The following is a 21,147-nucleotide window of genomic DNA, read 5'->3' on the forward strand; positions in this document are numbered from 1 at the left end:
CTTCCTAGTCCTGGATGGAGTGGGGAGGACCTTGGACTTCCCACAGGGCAGGGAACCCTGACTGCTCTTTGGACTGGAGAGGAAGGGTAAGGGAGATGAGGGGAATGGGAGGGAAATGGAAGGAGGGGAGGAGGTGGAAATTTTTAATTAAATAATGAAAAAAGAAAAAAAAAAAGTAAAAAAAAAAAATGAATGAGAGCATCCAGTCTGTTATTTGCTTTCTAAACCCAAATACTTATAAAGCTTCTGGACAATGAACTGATAGCAACTTGTTTTTAGTCACGTAGAATATAGTCAATAGAATTTTAATATTAAGGAAGACATTACACGCTTAAAAGTTATTGCTGATTAAGACTTCACACTACAGTCATTTCAGGCATGAAAATGAATTTTGTTATCTATGCAAAGTATCAATGTTTTCTTAAGAATTATTGCCTTGTGAATGATTTAGTCGTTAGAAAGCAAATTACACATAAAAAGTTCAAACCAAAAATGACATGAATATATAATTAATTTTTCTACATATTTCTCTAAATAAAGTTAGTTGTTCAATACTGATATGAGTAGTTTCAGGGCTATTGTGAGGGACATGATAAATGGAGTAATGAAAAAAATTTTTAATTTAGGGGACTCTATCAATCTAGAAAACCCATGAATATTTCCTATTAATTCAGTATGCTAGAAGGAGATGAAAGAGATAGAGATTTCTTCCAAGAGAAAGAGCAACATAAAACAAGACACTGTAATTATATCAACATCTATTAAAATTTCCATGATTTGAAATCAATGGTAGATTCATATTCCAGTTGGAATGGTAAACATCTAATTTTGTATATACAATACTGAGACACACTTTTGACTTGGACAGTGTCTTTCTTCTGAGAGAAAAACAATTTAAAAGCCACTGCTGTGATAAATAACATTAATAAAATTATAAGGTGTAATATATATCCATAGTCATAATGCTGTATATGTAAACATAGCACCAAGGAGAGATAATATGAACTTGCACCTTACTATTAACTTTGAAGAATGTAACCAACACCCGTGGTTTCATTCTTTTCTATTCTTTAATATTTTCTGGCAATTCAATCTCAATTAGTACTAGTGCTTATATAACTCGGTTTAATTATAATTATGTTTAGATTAGTCAGATGTTATCCAATAAAAAGAGAAAGTGTATTAATGAATAAAGAATTTCTAAATGAAGAAAAGCAAATATAGTAAATTTGTGGAGTCAGGGATAGACAAGAAAAATAAGAGACCAAGCTCAACACATGCCATTTTAGAAATGTTCCATGACAGTAAACATGATAATTATAGCAAAAAAATAAGTAGTTTGGTTTAACTTGTAACTCAAGGATATTACATGTCTGTCAACATGAAACACAAGGTTGTAGAATTCTTCATCGAATTTTCCATAGGATTCAATGTTGTGGCCATCAGATTAGTTTTGTCTTTACTATCCCTTCATTGTCATCTCTAGATGTCATACTTTAATTCCCAGCCTTTGACACCAATGTTCTGGAAAAATAAGCCCTAATATATTGATACCCATTGCATAGCATCAGGCAACTTCCCATATCTGATACTTTTTGTTAAGGAAGGTATTTATGAATCAGAGGACAGACTTTGGGAGTGGTACTCCCTTTCAATAATATGGTTTCCAGAGATCCAACCAGATCGTCAGGCTTTGAAGTAGTGCCCACCCTCACTGGCTGAGGCAGACCTACAGCCCCCTCAGAGTTTTGCACATGGACGCTAAATAGCATCCATGGAAAATGGCCACTCATTTTTAGCAGAGATTTGCTCTTTTTCTGAGCCTTTGCATAAAATGACTCTTTTGTTTATCTAATTAATTCTTATATTAAAGTATTACTGAAAAATTTAATTTTGCATAATATGTCCTATGTCAGTTTTTATAATCTGTGGTGCAATGATTGTTTACTAAATATGAGTGAAACAATATATGACCCAGATTTTCTCCAATATTGAAGAAGAAATGCATGGAAATATTACAGTAAGAAATGTAGAGGCCCTGGAATTCTATAGACCACTAATGTTGAGGTAGTCTCTGTGGTAGCACATGCCTTTAATCCCAGCACTCAGGAAGCAGAGGTAGGCGGATCTCTCTGAGTTTGAGAGCAGCCTGGTCTACAAAATCTAGTCCCAGGATAGGCTCTAAAGATACAGAGAAAAACTGTCTCAAAAAACCAAAAAAAAAAAAAAAAAAAAAACCCCACAATAATAATATACAAAAAATAACCAAAAAATGTTTATTGTTGCTATTTTTCAATAGTATCTTTACTTTAACATGGTAAATTTAAACATAAAGATGACTACTACGTTCCCATGGATGATCCAAAGAACTAAAGGTGTTTTTTGCAAATATTTACATTTTTTTTTCTTCCCAGGGGACTTAGTAAAGCTGTAACCCATTTTAGGAAAATATTTCAAAAGCATTTTCCTAAGATTACTTAATCTCTCTTTAAAAAGAATTTTTATTTAAGTACTTAAATATCTTATTTTAAACCCTTTAAAAACTTAACAAATAAATTATTTTCTTTTCTGAATGAAGAAGAGGGAACGCGGTATTTGTGCCCTTTAGAACAAACACAGAGCCTGATGCCCTCCAGTCAAGCCATTCAAGGAATGAGCTTTCTACACCACTTGCCACACCTTTTAAAATGACCACCAAGTTTCACTTAAGAATCCTAAAAAACTTAATGATCATGTATTTTTAAATCAGAAAAAATAATTTCAGTAAACTTTTTCAAGTTCCATCATGCTGCATAAGTGAAAATGGCCTTGAGTACATTAAGAAAGACAAACAAAAACCTAAAATTTCAAAATTAACATTTGGGACAGACATATAATTCTCTTTTAAATACGCTGTGAAAATTAAATTGTCACCTACCGTTGGACAACAGGAAAGTAAGAGGTTACCATTCAGACATCCTTTAATAACCAGGGCTCATATTTTATTAACATTATATATTTAGGACCTTTATGCTATTTTGCAGATGCAGAAATAGACATGTTTCATTTCCAGAACAAAAGACATGGCAGAGAATTTCAAATTACCTTTTTCAATGTGAATTCTTTTTGACTCATGTCCCATGTCATGACCAGCCAAATCTCCTTCCTTTGGCCCAGGAAGCACATTTGGTGATAAACCCATCAGCATCTGATTCATGGACAATCCATTCTGATGCACAGCTGTTAACCCGAAAACAAGGAACAGACACAAAAACATCAGAACATTGTAGTAAAAAAAATATCATAAACATATGCTACCCAAACTTTGAAATTATAATCCCTTAGTGATACTATTGGGAGATTGCTAGTCCATAGTAATCCTTTAGGATAAGCAGAAAACACTGGAAATAACTCCACCTAAATGTTTGTTATATAATCAAAACATTTTCCATGGTTAGAATAATGTGGAATATCGACATCAGTGCAACCATGGCCTATGAGCTATTAAATATTATGTTTTTGTGCATCAAGTTTGCTTCTTAGTATATAATTTCCCCCAATTTTGAAAAACTATGATCTTAACAATAAAGTTCCCTTTAACACTGTCTGGTTAAAATGAGTGATGCCCCAGTGACCCTCCACATTCAGTAGAGTTTTCTGTATTTAAAGAGCTGAAACCATCGTCTCAGTATCCTTATTGTGTTTTACTTCATAGAATATGGTGTGCCATAAGAATCTCAAAATTCATCTAAGGAATAGTTTTCAAAACTCAAATCCAATTAATATCTACCAATTGCTTCCTCCGCTAGTGATGATCTGTCACCACTGAAATGATAAAACACTGCTGGAATTCAGATGAGGAACACTCAGGATTCACAGAACTAAGTCAATGAATTCACTTACTGAACTGGTCAAACAAAATAAATCTTGTTTATTTTGCATAATTTGAGTAAAACATATATTGGATAAAACCTTTCTTTCCTGGAAGAATAGAGAATCTTATGCATAACACTGGATTGTATTAGAGTTAATACTGACATCCAACCTTGAATTATTTTAAATTTCAGTGGTGAGTCACAAGCTAGGGTTAGAATTTTTATGGGCAACAGAGTATGACATCCTAGTATATTTTTTCCCCACAGGATGTTTAATATCTCAAAACATTAACAGCTTGGAGCCTTAAGTGATATAGTCATCAGTATATATTCTCTATCACATCTCAGGATTCTCCAGAGATACTATATCACAGCTGTAGTTCTGATGAAAAATTCAAAAGCTGAATTTAACCATGAGGAACATCACGATAATTCAAGATAAAGAGCTTTCTACAAAACAAATGTGCGTGCATTTGCCACATTGTTAAGGTAATAAATGAGGGAGATGAGAAGGACCTTGGAAGAATTCAACATCTTTAGACAGAGACAAAAATACTAACTGTGATATGTGATCTTTAGTTTATTCTTGCACCAGATAAGAAAATCAACTTGCTCTTAAAAATATTAGCTGGAAAATTCAATAAATGTGAAAATATCTATAAGTGTTAAAATAACATAATAATAGTAAAATTTGATTGTGATCATTTCTCTGTGATTTTATAGAAGAAATTACTTCTGTGTAGAAATTAAAACTTGTAGAAATTAAAAATTGAAACTGGAGTTACAGGTGGTTGTGAATGACCTGATATTGGTACTAAAAAACAAACTCTGGTCCTCTGAAAGAGCATTAAATACTATTAGCACTTGCCATTTAACCACACTCAAGACCGAATATTGTAGTTTTTTTTATATAAGCCAAAGACCTACTTCAAAATTTTAATAATAACAGGAAGATATGTATTACTCATTATTCCAGACAGAACTCCTAAAATTAAAATTATTTAATCCAGTGATCATTTACAATGAAGAGCAAATAGACTTTTGACATTTACTGTGGTTAATTTAATTTCTGTTGTTTGTCTTTGTGAATACCTTTATTCAATAATGATGAATGTTAAAATCAGATGATTTCAAAAGTGGCAGAGGTTTTTTCATTAAGAACATTCAGTTGAGAAAACCATAAACGAGCTACTTAGATGTTAGATGGTTGGGAATTTGTTGTGTACTTCAAAAACTAATCTGGAGGATTACTTACATTTTCTATTTCATAGCTCAAATCTTTCTGTGTAGTATCAAAGAGAGGACGTTATATCAGAACCTGCTAATGCCGCATCATCCTTCACGGCATTCCAAACTGGGACACATAATTTTGAGGAATGGCTATTGCGAGGGAGCTTCGGTACATGGCACATTTGAGATCTATTTGGAATGAGGGCATTTTGATTAGAAAGCCCAGCTGCACCTAATCAAGCTTAAGATGATGACAAGCACAAGTATGAGACCTACGGATTCTGTCGGAAGAACTCTCGGTCCGTGCAGGGGAGCTGGACACGCTGCTGCTGCGGTGCGATGATGGGTGGCTGCCAGGCCTTCGGCCCTCCTCAAGGGAAGGGGCAGGTGAGGGACTGTCAGGAACACGCTCCTGCATTGCACAGAATGAAAGTAGAGGATAATAGGTCAGTGTAAGGAGTCTTGGTTTCATGAATGTTGGTTTTTCTTAACAGAATTAGAGATATGAAAAGGACTGTCTCTAAAGGCCCACCCTGGTTCACTAGCACTAAACTGTACTAAAAGACATACTTAATCTTGACCAAAAATCTCAAACCCAGCCAATTTCATATTCTTGAATCTCCTATCATCTGAATTTGTGAGATGAAACACTCTTAAAAAGACAAGGTAGGAAATTATAATTTTCTTGGTAAACCTCAATATGGCCATGGCAAATAGTACTAATCCATTCTTTGGGGAAAATATTAGGCCATAGAAAACAATTCAAAATTTTCAGCAAGACCATCTGGACAATTAAAGAGCTGATAGGACCAAACAAGTCTGAGTTGAGGGCAGTTATTTTGAAAGCAACTTTCCATGTGTTCACCTTCCGCAGCAGGCATTAGGCACCATTTACCACATACATCCTGGATGTAGCTAACCAGGATATTATCAGAGAATTCTTAACAGCACTTTCAGGGTGACACCACTCAAGACACATGATGGGCACAACTAATGCATTGTGAAAACAGAATATTATTTAATATTAAAATTATTTTCTATGAATCAAATAAATCTCACTACCTAGGCCCCCTTTTTCCATTCAGTCACTTCTGTTCATCAAATATATATCATGTAGGTGGCAGAGAATCCTGCTGTATTGTTTCTCTCTAAATTCCATGACGACATTTGCCTCCTACTATGCGCTTCAGTCTGACAAGCTCTGTAGGCATGCTACTTACAGTTGAGAGTAGGCATCACACACATATAATGAGCTAGTATAAGTGAGACTACATATTAATAGATTAACCATTAGTTAACACTTTATACTGTTAGCAAAAAACCAAAAACAATGTTTCATCAGACATTGAAACTGACAAACTGTCTCTACAATAATCAATAAATATGTCTGAGTATAGAAGTATAGAAAATACTTTCATATTCAAAAAAAAGGTAGTCCAGAGGGAAAGCTTAATGATTAAGGAAATTGGGGCCGTTACAGAGGACGTGGGCTTGGTTCCCATCATTGGCATTGTTTATAGCCACCTATAATTTCACTTGCAGGGAGTAAGACATTATCCTGGTGCTTCTGCCAGCTCCAGGCATAAAGGTTGTACCATGCTTGGTGTAGGCAAGCAAACAACCACTTACATAAAATAGAACATGCATATATACATATTGAGGATTCATTTTTGCAGAACAATACAAATAAAATGAAAGCAAGTGTCAAAATTTCAAAGCTTTGTTTGAAAGACCCATATCATAAATCAATTCCCAATGTGTGTCCTATAAAACATGAGGCAATCCCATACAAAATTTCCGTACAAAGAACCTATCTCCTCACACAGTGTTGTGACGATTAAAAACAATGCCAAAAAAAGAAAACCACCATCCTTATTCTAGTCTAGGTGCAAGGCTATGAAATTACTGTGATGATGACTTGCTGAGCCTCAGGAGCTTTCAACAGGTCTATATGGGATATACTTTTGGAAAAGACAATACAGGCACATTAAAGAGGAACTGTCAGAGGCATTATATCTCAGTGTTTTCCTTTGCCATAGTTGATCAGATGCTAAGAATTTAGTGCTCTAATTTCTGCTAATAGAAAAACTGAGTGACATTTAGATGAATATAGGACACTTAGGCTCCAACCCAACTTCAGTGATCTTCCACCTGAAAGTCTGAAGATAAACAAATCACTGAAGAAAACAATGGGGAAAATAGGAATAGAAACACACACACACATTGCATATTGTTCAAATTTATAGGCATCACAGTTGATCAGGACTGTTGGTTTCTTCTCACCTTTGGATGCTTGCATGGCACCTTCTGGTATACTATGAAAGTTAATCCTTAGGGAGGGGACCGATCAGTTCCAAGTCAATGGCCTCTAAACTCTCTTTGAAGTGCATGGCATGTTAAGCAAGAAGATTTTTAATCTTCTATCTCTAGGGTCAAAAATGGGCAATAGTAATAGCCTGTACATTTTAGGAGTCTCTTTAACAGTCCTGACCAAAAACTCAAAAATGGGATTATTCATGTTTGTTGTTAGTGTTTTGAAAGGTAGTGTTTCTTTGGCTTAGAAGAAATGTTGTCAATCCATAAAGGAGAACTTCATTTATATTAAATATGTACATTTGTACAAAGGTTTATGTAAATTAGGTTTTTCCATTTGTTTGTTTTTTTGTTTTATAACAACAAACAAACAGGGGACAAATAAACAAACAAAACAATGAAAAACAGTGTCAGAGGCAGAGCATCAGGGACTTAGTTGTAAGGTTTTGTCTTCTACACAAAATTGTGTCCCCTCTGTAAGTATTAAACTTCATCGTACCAGAAGATGCTATGCAAGCCTCGAAAGGTGGGGAGAAACTGGCAGTCCTGCCAAGCTTTGATGCCTATGAATATCAGCAATATGGTGTGTGTGTGTGTGTGTGTGTGTGTGTGTGTGTCAGAAGCTAAGCTCATCACATCTCACCAACACGACGATCTAAGCATTTGCTGAACAATGCCAACATAGACCTGCCAAAACAGAAGGGGTTAAGTCCACAAGTCCTCAACAAAGAACTATAGGTAACTGAAAATCCTGAGTTGGAGAAATTGACTTCCCTGGAGAAGAGATCATCAATTGATTTTCCAATACCAAAGAGTCAGCACTGAAAACACAAGAATAACGGTATCCAGACTAGGCAGGTTAGCCAAGCAGTTGTGCCGCATGCCTTTAATCCCAGCAATCAGGAATTAGCAGCAGGTGAATCTGTGTGAGGTTGGGACCAGTTTGTTCTACAGAGTTAGTTCCAGGACAGGCAAGGCTACAAAGAGAAACCTTGTTTCAAAAGGCAAACACAAAAACCAGGAACAAAGAAAATAATCAATAAAGCAAACAACAACAACAACAAAAAACAGCCCGAGCAGCTTATATTTAGACAAATATTTATCTGCATATAACAACAACAAAATTTCAAAAGATAATGAATTTGACAGAGAGCAAAGACGAGTATATATGGTAGGGTTTGAAGAAGGTGAAAGACAGAATAAATGATGTGATTGTAATGCTAAAAAGGCTCAAATCAAATTTTAAAAACTGAAAATTACATTAAATTAATATAGTATTCGATGGTCATAATTTAAGTTGCTTTTGCAGCATTTGTGTATTTATTATAGAGTATGAGTTTGAAATATTACTGTAGAATTTCTAAAAAATATATAAATATCTTAGTGTAGTAAACATAATATAGATGAATTGCACCCATAATCAGACCAATCTTCTAAAATTTACACAACTGAATATTAACTTGTTTGAAATTTTTTCTTTCTTAAAAATAAATAAATATTGTCTATAATTCCAAGCAAGTGTTTTGGTAGACCTATGCCCATTTCCCTCTCCCCATTTTTTCTCTATCCTTTCAGCAGTTTTCTTTCCCAACTTTGTATGTTTATATTTTTAAACCCTGAGTTCAGTTAGCACCACCTATCTGTGACTGGGCATAGGGACACTTGTTAGAACACACAAGGCTCCCAGGGATTTTAACCTTGAAAAAAAAAAAAAAGTCTGTTTCTGCAGGCATGACTGACAATAAAAGCAACTCCTAATTTAGACAAATTGGGTCTTCCAGTCTGGCTGAGTTTTAAATAAAATTTCTATTCAATAAGATTGCTAACACTTTATTCATATAAAAATATAGAATTTGTACTTGAGAATGATAGTTGACTTTTATTAAAAATAGAATCGTCTAAATTAACCAATATATCTTCTGCAAAACATGACATCATTGTTTCCAGTACATTTTAATATGTCCTGTAACCATCATGTTGCTACTTGCAATGGCATTTGTTCATAATGTGGCTGGACGGAAATAAAATACTATCTAGAAGTAAATCAATTTCTGTAAGATCATTTGCAAATCTGACTTTCATGGCATTACAAAGTTCATAGCCAGTCCTTATGGAAAGTAAGGGAATATGGTTCCTCGTGGATATTTAATTCTCAAAACCTAAGTATTTATTTATAAACTATGGCAATGACTATATATGCCAATATAAAGCATTCTGTGTTTCTTTTAACATATTTCACCTAAGTAGAAAAATGTCCTATTATTCAATATGTGTGTCGCAATCTCCTATGCTGATTTATTTCGCTCATCAATCATTTACTTACTTCTTTATCCATTTAACATACCCTAAAAATGACATAATAAACTAAGTAAAAATTGACTAAAGCCTCAATATAAAATACAGTTTTAATTATGGTTTAAAACTAGGGGAATTATAAAATTTAAAACATTTAACTGGCTTTCCTTATTTGACTTTATTGTAGTTTTAGACTTAAGAACAGAGAATACTATGACAATACATAATACTTTTATTTAAAGAAAATATATTATGCAAATTTTATGATTTAAAAGCTTAATTATTCAATTGAAACTCTTTATAAATTGAGACACAACATATTCAGTCATTTCGCTTAATGTATAATTTCAATCCTTAGAACATGATGTATTGTTCCTTGAAGAATTTCATTAAAGCAAAATCCATTGAACAAGTAAGATTTGAATACATTGTTGCACAATAAATTAATTTATTTCAACAGCTTAATTCTTTTATCATATTTATATGCTTGCCTTTCAAGGATATTCTATAGGATGAAGAATAATGAAGACAGTAAAGAATAGCTTGGAGAGAATCTTGTAATTATTAGTGAAACAAAATAGATAATGAGTTTTATTTAGACATAATAGGAAAGAAGTAGTTCAGTGTCTTTGGGGAAACTATGTAAGCTGGATTTATAATTTCATTTGCTTGGTACCTTTTAACCTCTAAGCTTGGCCTGAGGTAGAGCAGAGAGGAAGATTATTTAATACTTTGACACACTGCTTTATAGTCCTACATCAACTCCACCAATCAATAAAACACAATCTTTTGCAATGTTCCATCTTTATAAAACTAGCCACAATAATAAATGAAAATTTAAGAGAGTACTCTTTCCCTGAAAAAAGGTCGAACTAATAAAGTAATGGTATAAGAATAACTGCAAAGAGAAGCCTGCATACTGACGCAGAACAATAAGCATTGTCCTCATGGTAATTTCAAATCAAAGGTGGAATTCAAAACCACTGCACTCATATTGTTGCATCCCTGACTGATTGACTATCTCGGATGTGACATATTGAATATTTTCACTACAACAAAGCATTGCTGTAGCTACCTGTTCTCTACTATGAAAATAATGGTTATGTTCCCCGAGAAAGAGTAATAATCACAACTGCTTGACTTCAATGAGGATTTCACGGAGATTTAATTAATTTACTCCTCTATGTCACTCCCTTTACCCTTCTTATTTGTCTTTATTTCAGTTAGAGATTCTCTCGTGGAGATGGCTTAGAAGTAGATAAACAGCTACTTTTAATGTCAAATAACATCTTTCTAAAACTTCTTAGTTTACAAGTTGGCATAGTCGGTCAGTGTTTCTGCTTAATACATGACCAAAATCCCATACTTCCATATTCTTGATTTTTCTATTGCTCACACTTACAGTGTTTCATTTAGTACATAAAGATATTTTTTGCATTTGGAAAACGCTGAAAAGGACTTCTAAGACACATACTGAGTGATGTCAACATACTGATAATAACTAAAGACCAAGGAGCTAGTATTTGAAAACTCTATCAATTCCATGCCCTACAATGAGGGCCAAAGAACATGGGTGATACTTAAGATATCTTTTGGATGATAAAATACAAAAAAAAATATTCTATTTTACTTAATTTAACCAAACAGGTTCTAGAAGTATAATCTTCACTTTATTCTCCTCTTGCTTTTCAATGTGCTCATTTTAAAGATCTATTTTTCATTATATATATGGTACTTCTCACAGTCTCATTGTATTACAGGGCACAGAAATAAAAGTTAACCTAAACAAGAAATCAAACTATTAACTTAAAAAATTATAAATCATCTTAGTAAAAAAGGAATGCCAATTATTGCCCGTTTCAGGCAGATTCCTACTATATAGTCTAGGCTTTAATTGAACTCAGAATCCTCCTGCCTCTGCTTCCCAAGGGCTGGGAATACAGATGTGAACTATTAGTCAGTATTAGCATTGTAACTAAAAGGTTGAATTCCTTCCATTCTGGGCAAAAGAAATGTTGGAATGAAGGACACAAACAGGAATTGGGTCAGTTCAGACCTAGTTTTCTTGCTGTTTGTTGTCATCTCTCTGCACAGCAAATACTTACAGCCAGCTTTTCATTCGGTTAGGTACTGTACATGTTCGTAGAGACCACTCCTACTCTAATCCTTTTATCTGCAGTTGCTTTGATGTGACTAAATGATATTTGTCTTCTTTTATTTCTTGACTCTATTCAGAATTGGAGCTGGAGTCTATCTACATTGAAGTTTGTTTGGCCACAAGTGCATTTTAAGGATAGGGTTACATGCCTTTCATAGCAGAGTATCTTACCTGCCTTTTATGACAGCAACAACTGCTGATAATTACACCTGTCATTCATCACTTCAAGGCATTTGGAATATGGTGATATTATCACTTACTCATTTATTGGATAGACTAATTATATGATCATAAAATTTGTCCTCTATGGTATTTGTTAATTCTGGGATGTCATTTACACAAAAAAAGGAAGAAAACCACTTCCTCTCTTTTTATTTACTTCTGCTTTCTTTTAAATATGAACTGGACTCCAAATAAGTCAATTTTTTTATTTTTTTAGCACAGGGTATCTTTGTGTAGCCCTTGCTGTCCTGGAATGTGCTGTGCAGACCAGGGTGAACTCAAATGCAAGAATGTCTACCTGTCTCTGCCTTCTGAGTGTTGGCATTAAAGGTGTGCACCGCTACTGTTCAGCAGGAAGTCAATTGTTTTATAATTTTGTTTTTAGCTTAGATGTTAAACAACTTAGCATGAGCCTGGGAGGTGGTACAGCAAAAACACTAAACCCTGAAATCCTACTCCAAGCAACATGTTTAAACTACTAAAGATATGTATTTCAGCAAGAAAGATTTTTTTAAAAAATCGTTGATATCATTACATATGTAATAAATAAAATGGAATCAGGACAGTGATTCATTGAGGGGTCTTAGAGGGATGGGTTTAAAGGATCCCAAGAGAATCAATTAGCAAAGCATTCCAACCCACTAAAGAGCTTGCTGCTGATAAAAAGGAATGGATCTCTTGATTTAGATTGCTTATTGACTTCATGATTTAATATAATAAAGGAAAACCTCCTAAAATTTAGAAATCATATAGAAATTGCATGAATTGTCTATTAGAGAGTTTTGGGGTGTTTCATTTCAACATATCTATAGATTCTAAATCAAGGGACTAGAAATTAAATTTTTAAAAAGTAGGTAAACACAAATTTACAAGGGAAACAACAGATTAAGAAAAAAATTGACATAGTAGGATGTTTGTGAAGTATTCTGGGAAAGATACCAGACTCCCTCCTCCCACAAATGACAAACACAAAATCTTAGGACTAGTGTTTATATTTGTAGACTGTGTATAAATTGTGGTTTATGTCCAAGTCCAGGTTCTTGGCTCTGATCAGTTTACTTCTACAGTACTGTACAGAGGTAGAGGGCACCTTTAGGAAAAAAAACTCAAAATCACTTAAAATGTTATTAGAAAACATTAGAATACATAGTCTGGAGACAGAGATAGAATACACTTTTAAAAGAATAAATAAAAACCACCTATGAGTGAAAAAAATAAAAGAAGTTTGGAATATGTATGGTGTAGAAGTCAGCTAAATACTTTTTTTATATTTCAGTAGGTAAAAGAAAAAAAAAACTTAAAAAAAGAACCAGTGGAAATCCTTCGTCTGAAAAAATATTTTTAAATTAATATCAAAATACATTTTTCAATTTGATTAATAGATAAATTTGAATAATATATATTCCACAATGTTTATTTTGCTGAAATTAAGCACCATTCAGCTCGCGTGTGTGTGTGTGTGTCTGTATCTGTATCTCTGTGTCTGTTTGTAGATGGGGAAGCTGTTGGAAAATGTTTCTCAACCACAGAGGAAACTGGATTGCATGATATATGTATTGGTTAACCTTGGTGATAAACTTTAGGGGATGTAGAATCACCATGGAAACAAAGTCCTGGAAATGTGTGTGAGGAAGTATTTAGATTTGTTTAGCAGAAGTTGAAGACCTATTCTGAATAAGAGGAGTATTATAGCCTGGAATTGGATTCCAGTCTGAATAAGAGGGTCTAGCTAAGCAGTAGCCCTCACCACAGTTTTCTGTGGAGACAATGTGACAAGCTTCCTTCAGCTTTCCTGCCATGACTTCCTTCTCATGTCAAACCTTCAAACTGTGTGCCTCACTGATATAATCGACTCATATACATTTTACAATAACTTAATGTATATCTATAAATGAGTAGGTCTTGTGAAATTAAGGTAAAATTCTGATTTTCTTAACAAATTTGCCCATTTTTTTCTTTAAATTTGCCCAAATAAACCATTCCATTCTCTGAGCACTTCTAAAAACAATGTCACTGCTCTACGGTCTTCATCTAGCTATGTTTCCCTTGACATTTGTTTTTCATTCTGAATATTCAGTGGCTTTAAATTTTTCTCTTTCTGTCTCTACAGCATTTGAATTTCTTTTGTTTTATTTTTGAATTGTCACAATTGTCCACAAGAATGCAAGATTCACAAGAAATTAAGTCATCAGACATCTGTTGTCGAAACAAGCTATTCTATATCAAGGATGAGGGAGCACTGTGTGTGTTTGTGCAGGTGTGTGTGTGTGTGTGTGTGCGTGTGTGTTGCTAGGTGAGTAACTCCTGTGATGCTAGGCAAGCAATCTTCTAATTGAACTGTGATGTTCTCAGCCCCTGATAACAAGTTTTACCTAACACTGTCTTTGCACAAGAAAGCAGTCATAGACATTATCCATTTTTTTTAAAGGAGTATGTCTGCCTCAAACTATCTTTATTTATACAAGTTAAAAGTTCAGCTTTATAAAATTTATATCTATGATACAGTAATGTTATCTTATTTTTAACCACTTCCATATGAAAAGGCATTTCAACTCAAGGGACATATTAGGTATAACAATGGATCGATTTTATTTCCTGAGGCAACAACTCATAGGTTGAGACTCTGGTCCAATTTGATAGCACTAGTCAGTATGTCGTTGAAGAAAAGTATCAGGGCATTCTGTTTTGTAAAAAATAAGGAATAGAGGAATCTTTTATAATATAATATCCTGAGAGGTATATTATTCACTTTTATTCTATACAAAATATTTTTACGTCCATTGTCCCTTAGTTTGTGCTTAATACTAATCCTTATCATCAATTATAAAATATGAATTACTTGTTCGGCATGTAGACAATCCTTCACATTTCTGTTTTCTCTTCAGTATCTATTTCTTTGATATGGAGTTAATTCCTTAGTAGTTAACGTTCTACTTTCAACCGGTCTTTACATCTAGAATCTTGTCAAGCAAATCAACTTAAGGCACCATTCTAATTATCCACTGGGGTCCATTATGTTCAATGTGACATCTCTGTCAGCCATTTTCTTTGGGAAAAATAAAACTTCCCTAAACTCCATTTAATTAGTAAGACAAAGTAAGTTTCCTAAACAAGATTTGAGCAAGGGAGTGTACTAATATCACACTCAGAAGCTTTGATCATTAGCTTAGAACCTGGTTCTGTCACTGAGCATACCCAGGTTTTAGATGTAAAATGAATGCTGTCTGTCAGGAAAGAAGCTCTCTGAAGATGGGTTTTTCAGCAGTTCTACAAACCAGTTGGTCTTCCCTTTGATAGTGCAGTGAGAAATGTCTGCTCTCTACAGTTAATCTCAACTATAGCAATGTTTCTCCTGTCCTTGTTAGCATCATGATCTATACCATGATCCAGAGCTTCCTTAACTCTAGTTGTTGCCAATTTCTGAAAATATTTTTCCCAAGAGACACGGAAGTGGGATATCAGCATGACTTAGTAGGTGTTGGCATGCTTTTGAAGACGTAAAGCTCTGTTACTTTGTTGTCCCCTCTTTGAACATTTCCTTCCTTCTTAGATCTCCTTCCTTTGCATTCTGAAACTTAGATCAAGAAACCACATAAATAATTCTGAATTTGTAACAATATAGCTATGGGTAGATTCCTAAAGACAATTCCAGAAGAAAATTAACTTCTTCCTCCTACTTACCTTAAATTAAACAGTTACTAAAAGCTGCTTCCAGATTGCAGTATTACAGTCAACATGAGTTGCTACACAGACAACTGCATGTATACAGAAAAGAGTAGTAATCAAGTCTCCTGATATTACTCCATGCTTTCTAATTCAAAATATATAAGGCATAACCTCCTCATTTATAACTCTACTTTTAAACTACTAAATCTGTGCCCTAGATATTTTATTGTTATATCTTACCTAAAAGAGAAATTGCAGGATGCTTACATTTGAAAGTTATATAAGTATACTATGTGATTTTTTGAAACATGAATAATTGAATCGTTTTATAAAAACAGTTTATTTTTAATTATGTTACAGGTAAATTTGTGTCTGTCTGTGTACATGTAAGTGTATGTGCTGCCAGAGTCCAGAAGAGGGGGTCAGGTCTCATGAAGATCGAGTTACAGGAATTGTAACATGCCTGAAATAGGTGCTAGGAACCAGTTCAGGTTTTTCTCCATGAGCAGTAAGTGCATGCTATTAACATTAAGTCATCTCTCTAGCCCCAACTTCATATAATTAAAACTAGTATTATAAGTGTTAAAATAGCATACATCACAAGAATAAGCATTCTTCAAAGACTTTTTTCTCTACTTCAAAGGTCATTTCTATGAGGTTTTATACATGTCATATTCTTAGTGCTAAGTTTTCAAAAAGTAGTAAGTGTAATAATGGCAGAATGTTTTTTGAGGAAATGTGACCTCACCGGCTTGTTCCCAGGGAGTAGATTTTAGTAGCTGATCTTTATCCTCTGCAATGCAATTTGATTCCTCTCTTTATCCAATATTTATACTTTGAAAATTATGTGAGACATGCCTCTTCATCAACAAAATCATTTTTAAACAAAAAAATCTGGTTTTATACCAAGTAAATTCTTTTTAACATTCCTCGAGCATTTCTGTTTGTATGACTTTTAATTTTTAAGACAAAGTTGCACTGAGTATTAGTCCAGCTAGCCACTAGCCTCCCACACACTGCTATTGCAACTGCATGCCAACACACCTCACTAGTACACAGACAGTTTGGGTAGGACATAATCCAAAGCTACACTGGATTTACGTGTATTATAGTCAGAAAAATACAGGTTATTATCATGCTAAAGGATGACAATGCAGCAAAAGCTATTCTTCACTGACAAGAAACTGATCTACTTTTAAACCTTTTTTTGTTATTTCTTATTCTTCACACCATTTGACAGCCTCAATCTAAATGCATGTTGTAAAATAGTAAGAAATAATTTATTTATGCATCTATAATACATGTACACATATATAAATAATTACAAACACATAACAGAGAGTGAATATGATAAATATATAATATACACACGTATAAAGTATACATAGTTACACCACTCTCCATTACAGAATATTCTAAAATGTATAAACACTCAACTTCATTATTCTGCACACTGTTTAGACAATGCACCCATACTGAAACATTCATATTTTAGATGCTGACTACAATGAGAAAGATTGTTTTATAGTTCCAATGTGATATGTTTAATAAGCGACAGGATTTCGCTCCCAAGGTTGTCTGATTATCCATACCTAAAGGCTTATTAGACTATTGATAGAACAATATATAAACATCCGTGTGTTTAAGAGCCAAGATAAGTTGAACCATATAACTTACTTAACTTACTCCCCTATGTTCTTACTATTAAGCCAGAATTTAAATTTGCTCAAGCTAGTTTGAATATCTTACCTTACTACATGTAGTTTTTTTTTTTTTCATTTACACTCACAGACTATTTGATAATCTTTAAATTTTAGAGGTGAGATTTACTTATAGGAATAAAACAAATGTACAAAGGGATGGTAATTTAAGAAGAATATTCCGAAACAACGATGTGATGAGACAGCTACCTTAATAACTGATGTCTCCACCCTAGATGGAGGACTTTGAACTTGTGCCGCTGCCGCCATATTTGCAATGGTGCTAAGGTGGTTCATCTGGCTCATCGCCATGGTGACAGATGCTGGAGGTAGGCTTACAGGGATTAGAGGATGGGGCATCATCATAAAAGGAAGTTCCAGTCCTAAAAGCAGAAAATACACAGATCATCATTGCTGCACTCCAGATGGAATTATCATTGACATGTCATTAAGAGTTAAACCATTAAAAAATACTTTAATAGTGATGGTCAAGAAAAAAGTTTCTTTGTATACAGTAATATTCACTCATGACTGGGAAGTTAAGCTTACAATTTGTCGCCATAATTCATCACATCATTGTTTGTGTCTGTTTCAGTGTGTGTGTGTTTAATATAAATATTCTATTCTTGGCTCTATTATTCCTCTGGGCAATGTAACAAATTAGAGACATGCTATAGTTTTCATTGATTAACTGTGTGAATACAGTATATGCCTTTATCATTCTGGTAATCATTAAAGAAAAATATCTTAAAACTACCACTTTTAGTGCTAAAAATTGCCATCGTACCATTTGGCAGAAGGTGGCTGTGCTGAAGATGGTTGAAAGGATGACTAACTGGAAGGCTATACGCAGCAGGCATGCGGGCATGTGTAACAGGCGCCTGAGATCCCTGGGATGGGGAAGAGTGCAGTGTTTCCTTATCCCAAGAACCACCACTGCTGCCTGTGGGGAACGAATATAAATTATTTGGATATAATATTAATCCAAATCATCCAAACACTAACTTTAAATGAGATCTGAGAAGGATTAACATTAGGGAATTAGCAATTTTGCTTGAAGGGAAAGTAGCGGAAGTAAGAAAACTTTTCCCTGGCCTGTGTTTGCTCATTGTTTTCTTATTTCTTAGACAGGATGTCAAATTTCAGCAAAGTAATCATTTTGAAACATTTAACCTACTTGTAAAGTCTAATCCTGTTTGAACTAAGCAAGTTAATAATAAATCATCGTTGCCATACAACAAATTCTCCTTTGAACCAGAGTAGAATAGATGTTACCCAATGCAAAGCTAGTCTTTTAGTAAATGGTAACCTGATCAAGATTAAGTTAAAGTGCATGACTTAATCCAACCATAAATAAAAAAAAAATGGATTCCTAAGAACAGAACTTAGTTAGGCAATGAACAAAAAACCCAAAAATCACTTTAGGAAATACAATATCAAAGCAACATAACAAAGGAGTGTGAATGGGTACATCACTGGCTTTCAAACAACAAGAAATGCAAATTTTGGATTAGAGCAGTATGAGTTGTCAAAGTTAACTGTTCATTGGAGGACAGACACTTCGATATTTAGATCAATGTTCAAATATTCTAGCTCTTTGGAAAGATTTCTTAGAAGGAATTTACAAATCCTGTCTTCAGATTAGCTTGGTAACATGAATACATTCTTCTAGAACATTTTAAAATAAAATTATCCTTTATTTTTTCTGCTACCTTATGAGTTTATTTTAAAGTAGACAAGACTATCAAAAAGATAGAAACAGCAAAGTTAGTAAAGCTCCAATTTACTGCTTGAGCTCTACTAAAAGCAGTGCTGTAAAATCTCTACGACACACTTTTCAATGAAGACTACTTAGTTACTGCCATGATATTTTTCCTTTACTTCATGAAGACAGTTAAAGTTCAATATAAATTCAAACTCATTAGCTCAATACCGTCTGCATCTCAGAGGAAATTGTTCAGAAGTGGGTAATGAAAACTCAATTCAAATTCTTCAGCAATCAAACAAAGCAATTTTATTAAACAATGAAAAGAATCAATTAAAATGGATATCTTTATTATTTTACTACAAACCATGACAGTTTGGGTTTTAAAAGTTCATAGCTTTATTCAGGAATGCCTCACTTAAAAGAAATTATTCCACCCTGCTTCCACACAAGAGTTCATTTTCATATTCAATAAATTTAGATACCTTACTCTTCTACACAGGACTCTTTTTCTTATCCCAGGCAATGTGAAATAACTGGACAGATGTGATCTTTCCAAAGGTACCATGTCAAGAGAATACTGGGATAAAACACTCCAAATAACCTCCCTTTGTCTTACATATTTAAAACACAAGAAGTGAAAAATTTAAGATAGTCAATTTAAAGGAAAAATGGTAACTAAAAGTCTGCTTGAATAGCTGTGGAAAGATAACACTTATTTTCCCATCTCTGCAGAACACCAGTCTGTCAGATTCTTGGTCTACAGAGCTGTCAGCATGCCACACGAGTGTTTTTATCAGGAAGTCTCTTATGCTACATTGAATTTCTCACTACGTGGAAGGCTCTTAGCCATCTCCACCAATCATCATTTGTTAAAGACCCATGATTTTTAGCTCATTTAGGTAATAAATAGAGCAAACAATTAAGAACTAAGTCTGATGAAAAATATACAATATATAACCAAGTCAGCTGTAAGTGATTTTTGCATTATTTATAGCATACTCCTTCTCCATTAGCGTGAACAAATGAGAAATGAAAAGCGGCTGCTTCAGAACAAGACATGCCTACAATTAGTAAAGGTATAATCTCAAGCGTTTTCATTGTCTACAAGATATGTAACACTATAAAAAAAGTACATAAATACACACATGTATATATCCTTTGCCTCTACATAATGAATATTCCCAAATATTTAAAATAATAATCACTTCAAATTGTATTTTATTTGAAATAGAAATCATCAGATCCCCCCTCTTCCTTCCATCCAACATCTTCCAGCTCCTCTTTTTTGAATCCTCTCTGTGCCTCCACCGCTCAGGTTGATACCCTCCTTTCTCTATTATTTGTATGTCTGTACATGCATACACACACATATATACATATATAAACTGATGAGTTCATCATGTTGTTTGTGTGTAAATGGTTTCAAAGCTGACCCCTCTACTATGGTTAATCACTAAGAGGATCATATTGAAAGGGGACAATACTTAGTTTCCCAACAGTTATTAGTTGCCTATTGTTCTCTGTGTAGGGGTAGCACCCAACAAAGTTACTCCCCTTCCACGTTAACAAATCCACTGCTATTGCCACAATTACTTCTAAGACAGAAGGGAAAATGTTAACTTTAATAAATAGAAAAAGTTAGACCATTTTGGTTGTAGGAAGGAGACATAAAAAAAGATATCAATTTGGTTTTCCGCTTCAGTTTCTCAGGAAGCACTTTCTTTATTTTACTGACAATCAAAATAAAAAGATGATTCTGATACAGCCCTTTCATCTTGAAAGAGATAGCTAGTTGTTTCTAGCTCAAAGATTTTTGCTGGTGGGAATGCAATCTTGTGCAACCACTTTGGAAATCAGTGTTTTGGTTTCTCAGGAAATTCGGGATCAACCTACCCCTGGACCCAGCAATACCACTCTTGGGAATATACCCAAGAGATGCCCTATCATATGACAAAAGCATTTGTTCAACTATGTTCATAGCAGTATTATTTGTAATAGCCA

General features: G+C 34.0%; 1 protein-coding gene across 2 annotated transcripts in view; it reads right to left on the reverse strand.

Moving 5' to 3' along the window:
- The window catches only part of Dach1 (dachshund family transcription factor 1), a 358,503-nt gene that overhangs the window by 99,405 nt on the left and 237,951 nt on the right, over nt 1–21,147 (reverse strand). Inside the window, exons 4-7 of one of the 2 annotated variants that reach the window (XM_050144657.1) lie at nt 18,226–18,381; nt 17,649–17,821; nt 5,361–5,496; nt 3,085–3,219 (exon numbers count right to left, since the gene is read on the reverse strand). In XM_050144657.1, the coding sequence (XP_050000614.1) occupies nt 3,085–3,219; nt 5,361–5,496; nt 17,649–17,821; nt 18,226–18,381 (600 nt within the window). The remainder of the gene's footprint in view (nt 1–3,084; nt 3,220–5,360; nt 5,497–17,648; nt 17,822–18,225; nt 18,382–21,147) is intronic. The other variant, XM_050144656.1, reaches the window with a different exon arrangement.

The sequence above is a fragment of the Alexandromys fortis genome, unplaced genomic scaffold (genome assembly GCF_014885135.2).
Source record: "Alexandromys fortis isolate MF-2015 unplaced genomic scaffold, M_Fortis_MF-2015_v1.1 scaffold_43, whole genome shotgun sequence".
NCBI classification, from domain to species: domain Eukaryota; kingdom Metazoa; phylum Chordata; class Mammalia; order Rodentia; family Cricetidae; genus Alexandromys; species Alexandromys fortis.